The sequence below is a fragment of the Drosophila montana genome, unplaced genomic scaffold (genome assembly GCF_035044405.1).
Source record: "Drosophila montana isolate Dmon_TW-CO22-7 unplaced genomic scaffold, ASM3504440v1 contig_2192_1, whole genome shotgun sequence".
Classification (NCBI taxonomy): Eukaryota; Metazoa; Arthropoda; class Insecta; order Diptera; family Drosophilidae; genus Drosophila; species Drosophila montana.
Window position 1 is genome coordinate 157,613 of NW_026997087.1, and position 7,625 is coordinate 165,237.

The 7,625-nt window shown below is 38.4% G+C and overlaps 1 protein-coding gene and 1 long non-coding RNA gene across 2 annotated transcripts; one reads left to right on the plus strand and one right to left on the minus strand.

Annotated features, from left to right (window-relative positions):
- Positions 1–400: 400 nt before the first annotated feature.
- LOC135427658 (uncharacterized) lies at positions 401–1,521 on the minus strand. The gene is made up of 2 exons (XR_010436113.1): positions 1,380–1,521; positions 401–1,244 (listed from the first exon to the last, which is right to left on the minus strand). It is a non-coding gene; the product is annotated as an uncharacterized LOC135427658 (long non-coding RNA).
- LOC135427657 (uncharacterized) lies at positions 1,520–2,539 on the plus strand. Its single transcript, XM_064681228.1, has 3 exons — positions 1,520–1,745; positions 1,834–2,072; positions 2,140–2,539. Exons 2-3 carry the CDS (start codon positions 1,862–1,864, stop codon positions 2,442–2,444), a joined length of 516 nt encoding a protein of 171 aa, XP_064537298.1. The 5' UTR covers positions 1,520–1,745; positions 1,834–1,861; the 3' UTR covers positions 2,445–2,539.
- Positions 2,540–7,625: the final 5,086 nt, after the last annotated feature.

Genomic DNA, 7,625 nt, shown 5'->3' on the forward strand with positions numbered 1-7,625 from the left:
CCCAGTTGCTGCAGTGCCACATGACACGTGTCACATGATGCCGCACCCACGGACAGACAATCTCTGACTTTACACCAAAAATTTGTTAGCAAAGAGTTGATGAGAATCAAAAGACAATGGGAATGGAATGTTTTTTAAGACAGCTAAAGATGAAGATGAAAAATATTGAAAGAGATATATAGATATAGATAAATATATTGATATATAGAGTATTCAAATTATTAAAAATTTAATCAGTGAAAAGGAATATGAAGCCTACTGTGTGACTCGAAGCGTAGATGCTTCACACACACACATACACAGTCTCTATATTTTTACTGTTCGGCTTCCTTTCGAGACTCGGACTTGGCAGCATTGGCAGCTGCCAGTGTTGTAAAATGTAATACTATAGATATAAATATAGACTTAGCTATAGTTATATAGAGTATTCAAATTAATATAAATTTAAGCACGAAAGAGACTATGAAGTCCACTGTGCGACTCGAAGCTTCACACACACACACTCACACACAGTCTCTTCAGTTTTACTGTTAGGCTTCCTTGCGAGACTTGGACTTGGCATCATTGGCAGCTGCCAGTGTTGTGTAATGCATACTCGACTAGCCAGCAGCTACGTCGAGGTATTTGTCAATTAACGCTTATTGTCTTGGGCCAGAGTTATATTTTCGTGTTTCATTTCAAATTGTTATTCCCATGAGTTGTTGCCAGAATTCATATGTAGATAGGGTAGAAAAGGGGGCAGGGTTGCCAACACGAAAGATACGAGGAACGGGCAACTGCAGCGTTGCATTTCAAATTTCAATTTTACCGACAACTGTTTCGATTGTTTACATTGATTTATTTACGTTGTTGTTTATGCGGTTTCGCATAGTTCTGGCGCTTTTGTGAGTTCGCTGCACTCCCTAATCCACTAATACTCTCAAATACGCAGCGATTCATATCGATTCGGATCGGGTTTCGGTTACTCAATATAACATTTTATATTTTTCGACTCTCTCTCGCTCTCTCTCGCTCGCTCTCTCGACGGTATTGAAATGGATTTATTTGGCTTGGCAAAATATTTGGCAAGTCCCGATGCACGGCATTTTTATTTTATGCTCCGTGTTGGGCAACGCTTTTACATGCAATATATGTACTATATACAATAGTTGCTGTTTACATTTGTGGGCGTGGCCCCCCAAAAGCAGCTCAAACAGCACAAAAGCATTAAAACTAGCTGCATTGTGTTTTGCTTTGCAGTAGCCCTATTGGAAAACACATATATATATATATTTATATACAAAAGAATATTATTTAGTTCAGCTGGCAACAATGAAGCAGTCAGTGAACACGATTTCCGAAAAAGTATAATTTGCTGAATTTTCACAATTTCTATTCACCTGAATATGGCAGCAAATTCTAAGGATATCAGTTTCTCGGATGGTTTCACCAAAAGTTTCATGAGAACAATAATCGAAATAAAATGTAGACCCTTACGGCAGCTTTATGCTCAAATGTATATAAAACTCTTTTCTGTTCGTATATAGCTTTGAAATTGTGTTCAAAAATTGGGAAGAATATGTAACTGCTAAATGTAAAACAATTCGAATACATTTTTTTTGTTAAGCTCCCAAACATTGGGAACTTGAAGCTTTTCGAAAAATCGGCAACAAGGGAAGTGCGTGCAGATTGTGATATCATAAGGCGCACCTATATATATAAGGATTTGGGTTCTTGACACACTTGTATATTTATATATATTCGGGGTAAAAAAAAAGCCTTGCAAAAGCTGCCAACATTCGCTTAGGGAGATTAATTCGAATGTAAGTAGTATTAATTGGAAATTTGTTTCAGAACTGCAAGGAATAAGAATTTAGGAAGAATGCGCAACGATAGCGAAGGGATTGATGTAGGTACAACCACTGATGTGGACGAACGTTCCGAGGCAGAGGGTCACCTTGTGTCAGAGGAGGATGAGGCCTGCGTCCTGCCCAGCGGCAGTCGCACTCTGGACAAACGCCTAAATCCGGAGGCTCCCGACTTTGTGCCCGGCGTAACAAACCGCTTGCTGGCCGCCAAAATAGTCGACGAATGTAGGTGGCCTCCCATCCCTCGGTTATATATATATATATATATATAAATGTATGTATTCTCTCCCAGTGGTTGGCTATACACGCTGGAGCAACGCCGCAGGCGAGGACATATCGTACGGAGCGCGTTATGATGGCATCTGGAGCGAGAGCTGCATTCATTCCCAGACGGAGGCGCAGCTGGAGCTGGCTCCCCGCGCCGAGCGCGATGTCACAGGCGGCATGCAACAGCTGCCCAATATCATCGAGTCTGTGGGCGACCTGGAGCGGCAGCCGTCGATGAAGAAGCGATCCAAGAGCCACAATCAATGCGAAGTCGAACCAGGTGCCGAAACTACACCGACTGGTCGCTGCTGTGCCTGCGAAATCATGTAGTTGTCCTTGTGTTCATTTTATCTATAATAGTTATACTTATTAAAGCATTGTCTCACTATATTTAAGAGAATAAACGCCTAACTGACACGCCCAAACGATGACATGGCATAAATCATGGCCCAGCCAGCCAGTCAGCCAGTCAGCCGGGGTACTTTGTCCTGACTTTCTAATGATGTTGAATATGCATTGAAAGTTTCGCCTTGACGCGAAAATTGCTGGCACAAAACTTGGCTTCTCGCCTGCTCCACATGGAGCCTCACCTGTCTCCAGGTGCCCGCATCGTTGACTTGCCCTCAAGCAGGCTGCACTTGCATCCCCGCCTGCCTGCCTGCCTACCCCTGCCAACACACTGCACCCTGATTGTATCTGTGCGACAAGTTAGGGGCGCCCATAAGTGGCTTATGTGTGTGTGTGTGTGTGTGCGTAATGAGAAAAGTTTCGTGTCTTTTCATGTCTCATTTAGAGCTGAATGCAATGTACGCTGAATTGTTGCACAACTCGGTTAAACGACATCGGCGCGTTATGCAAAAGATGACAGGCCCCCAAAAATGGACGCAGCTGCCCTTTTGGCTGACGACCCGCTGACTTTTGAATGATTAAAATGGGCCCGCGGCCATAATTGCACTCAGGCCGGGGCCAGCCAGCCATGTGAGCGCAGCTGTAGAATTTGGCGGAAACAATTACCAACTTGTATGCAAAAGTGCAAATTGCCAGCAAGCAACTTTGCTCAATGTCACCCACACACGCACACGCTCACACACACACACACACACACACTTGCAGACACACAGAGAGAAAGGTCAGCAAGAATTTTACAAACTTCACATATATAAAGCTTGTCAGACAAGAGTTAGAATTTCTTAAACCAAGAACACAATTCCTACTTATTTATTTCTTTAATCTTTTAATTTAGTAAATTTCCATTGAGCTTTTTGTAGCAAGAAAATTCTTGATATAATATGCCTACAAACTTTATCTGGGTTTCATAATTTTGACACAAAAGATAACTTATATTTAATTTAAGAATATTTTTTTCCAAAAATTAAATAGCAAGTACAGCAGTGGGTGAATATATGCTGCTTAAGCAGGAATTCAGCACATTTCAATTAGGGCTTATTTACGAATGAAAAGTGCTTCGAATAAGCCAATGATTATCCCTTTTAATTGCCTTTACTTAATTGTGGTAAATTTTAAAATGAATTGTACTAAAGAGAGGAAGACCGAGATAATATGCCTGTTATCCCATAAAAAGTTTGTCAGACAAGAGTTCGAATTTCTTGAACCATGTACAAAATTCCCAATTATTGCTTTCTTTCATATTTAAATTTAAGAAATATTGTATTTCCATTGAGCTTCTTTTTAGCAAGAAAATTATTGAAATAATTTTGAAACGAAGGATAGCTCATACTTAATTTAAGAACATTTTTGTGTGTAAGAGAGTGTAAATGTATTCCGCTTGAACAGGAACTCAGCGCATTTCAATGAAATGTACTTGGAATAAGCAGATGATTATCCCCTTTAATTGCCTTTACTTAATTGAGGTAGATTTTCAAATGATAAGAGGACCGATATGTTATGCCTGTTAACCCTTTTAAATACAAAACTCAGTCCGTTTTTTTTTTTCGCAGTGTAGCCACACGAACCAATGAGGCACCTGTGCCTGTGGCATTGTCAAAATGTGTCCTGCAGCCGTTGTCCTGTCGCTCCTCTCTGTCCCTCTGTCCGTCCCTCTGTCTGCGAGGTTATTCGCCACCTACGCTGGCAATTTCCGTGCAGTTTTGCCTGCTGTTTGTTTATGAAACAAGTCACGTAAACGTCGACGCTCGCTGCGGGGGCGTTGAACTGAGCACACCGTCGAAATGGGCGTGCCGGCACCTTCTGCTGCCAGACCCAGTTGTTGCCACTTTTCGGCAAATCGAAAACGTAGCAATTGTCAAGTGGCACGTCACCTGCCAGGCAATTGGCCATGGCAAATGTAAGACCCCCTCCCCACTCCTCCTCCAGCTCCTATCACATTTTTTCTAGGCCAAAAAGTTTGGTGATCTTTGGGGGACCCGACGCTGATTGTTGACACTTGGCTGTTTGTTTCTTTGTTCAAGTTGTCGCTGCATGCATATTCATTGGGCAAATATTTTTGTTAGTCGCCGACCATGTTTACAGGCCGCAAGAAAATAAAAATATTATTTCGCAGATGGCAATAAATGCCGCCAGCTAACCGACAATGACACCATTCATGATTTATGCATCGATTTCAAATCACAAATGCACAAAAAAAACACGCAAACTGAATGAAACGAAAAATCCGAAACCGAAGCGCGCCATTGCAAAATAATGTTTAATATATGTATATAAAAATATAAAATCGAAAATATAAATATATATTTCGATATGATAAATACAACATTCGTTTAAATGACAACCAGTTCAATAAGCAAATAGTTTTCTACTCGCTGGCCAATAAGCCATTAAATGGGTTATATTAGTTGATGATTTATGATTTAAGAAATCGCTTCAAAAATAAACAAAGTCAGCTCAGAAAATATATATATAAATATATATATATACTAGATTAGTAAGAGAAATAATATATCATATATATATATTGTGCTTGATATATAGATATATGTGTGTTTGCTGTCGGTCACGAAACTGTTTTCATTATTATTATTATTATTATTATTATTATTATTATTATTATTATTATTATTATTATTATTATTATTATTATTATTATTATTATTATTATTATTATTATTATTATTATTATTATTATTATTATTATTATTATTATTATTATTATTATTATTATTATTATTATTATTATTATTATTATTATTATTATTATTATTATTATTATTATTATTATTATTATTATTATTATTATTATTATTATTATTATTATTATTATTATTATTATTATTATTATTATTATTATTATTATTATTATTATTATTATTATTATTATTATTATTATTATTATTATTATTATTATTATTATTATTATTATTATTATTATTATTATTATTATTATTATTATTATTATTATTATTATTATTATTATTATTATTATTATTATTATTATTATTATTATTATTATTATTATTATTATTATTATTATTATTATTATTATTATTATTATTATTATTATTATTATTATTGTTATTATTGTTATTATTATTAATAATTTGCCATAATAACCGGACTTTTGGCAGGGTATCTGCTTGGTCTAGCAATTGCATTGTTCGATATATTTTTGTCGACAGACAACGATGCCGGCAGTTTTAGTTAAATTGAGCAACAAACACGTTTGGCAATAAAACTGATTCCACAACCCAAACTGTACTCACCCCTTGCTCCACTGGGAAAAGCAGCCCTTACCTTACTCCGGCTCCAGCTCCAGTTCCAGCTCCGGCTCCGGCTCCATCAATAGTTGCTGCACCCCGAAAATGGCCGCCGCAATGCGCTGGCGGAGTTTTGCACATTCTAACAGATTTATTTCACTCGAAATAGTTTCATTTTAGTTGCATTATTGTTATTGTTGTTACTTGTTGTTATTGTTGTTGTGGCTGTTGCTCTTATTGCCGCCGTTGTTGTTTTTGTTGTTGTTGCCGTTTGCCAGAGCGACTGTAAAAAGTTTTTCTATTATTTTCAAATTTAACTTTGCCATTTGTTTGAATTTCGTGTGAGTGAGCATGGAAAAGGGTAACAACGGCTATCAGGGTGCGGGCTGGGGAGGGGAGGCAAAATGAAGGGCTGTAGCAAATACTTTGCTATCAGTTTGATTTCGTATATGAATTATACTTACGTATTATTTATAGATATGCTAAACTTTTAAATGCACTCCCATCGAAGTGTCCACAATGTGTGAGGATAATCTGAAAATAAGGGAACTTTTCTTTAAAATAAAATAAAATAAATCTTTAAAATAATAAGAAGAAGAATAATCGAAGCTTTAATGTAGTAAAATTTTCCTTAAAAATAAAATAAAAAAAAATCTTAAAAAAATCAAAAAAAGAATAACCGAAGCTTTAATGTAGTAAAATAACTTTAGCTGAACATTTGAAGGCAAATACTTCTCTGCAACAGCTTTTAGTTCTCTTCTCTTTGTCTCGAGTCCTTTCAATATTCATTCACTTTAGATTAAAGCTCTTCACGTGTTTGTAGCTCAGCTCGGGCACACGGCCTGTTTGCAGATTTCAGTCGCTTGAATTTGATAGCACTCCTAACCCCTAAATCCCGGGTAACCCTGCCCCCTGCTCCCTTACAGCCGACACGCGTCCCTGGGTTCATTTGATGGCGCTGCTCGCTGCCCAAAACAAACATAGCGCAAAGGTGGCCAAATTACTGCCGGTCCATGTTCCTGTTGTTGTTGTCGCTGGTGTCAGTGTTGCCACCTTGTCGTACAGAGCATAAAAAAAAGGGGGAAGCTAACAACATGGCCGCACAAACAGTTGCAAATGTTGCATTTGCATGCATGGCCAGACGCCCGGCAGTAGCCACGGCTACTCGTCCCCGTTCCCGCCCCTCACACCTGCGAACGAGTACAGGTGAGCGTCGCTGCTATTTGGACAAGTGACATATGCGACACACACACACACACACACTCGCGCAGCTCATGCAACATGCAAAATGGTGTGTCAAAAAGGAAAGCTGCGCAGATAGCAGTCGACTTTGGCGTCGACGTTGCGGCAACACCTGCGGCGCTGCTGCGCTGCTTCGCTTAAGAGGAAGCGCTGGCTGCGCGCAAATTGCAGGAAACCGGGCAACGGCGAACGGCGAACAGCAAACGAGGAGCGACAAACAAACGAGCAAACAAACAGCAGGCAGCAGCCAAACTAAACAACAAACTGTGCGCACTCTGTTTTAATACCCTGTATCCATTGATAATGCCCAAAACAGGGTGTATTGCAGTCGTGCAAAAGTATGTAAAAGGAACTCGGTTGCATCTTCGAGCTTTAGTCGAGTCACATGTCCTTTTTTTATCCAGACGAAAGTAAGGCTCAGTTGTAAATAAAACATTTCAGAACCGAAATCTAAACCAATTCATATAAAAAAAAAAACGAATTGGCTTAAAAAAATATTTCTTGAACCATGAATCGGAAAAATAAACGAATTGACTTAAAAACCTATTTCTTTAGCCATGAATCTGAACCCCAAATACAAAGCTTGCAACCTTGATGG

Coding starts and splice junctions, on each gene's coding strand:
- LOC135427657 (XM_064681228.1), top strand. CDS start 1,862: ATGCGCAACGATAGCGAAGGGATTGATGTAGGTACAACCACTGATGTG. Junction 2,073..2,139: donor CGCCAAAATAGTCGACGAAT/GTAGGTGGCCTC, acceptor ATTCTCTCCCAG/TGGTTGGCTATACACGCTGG.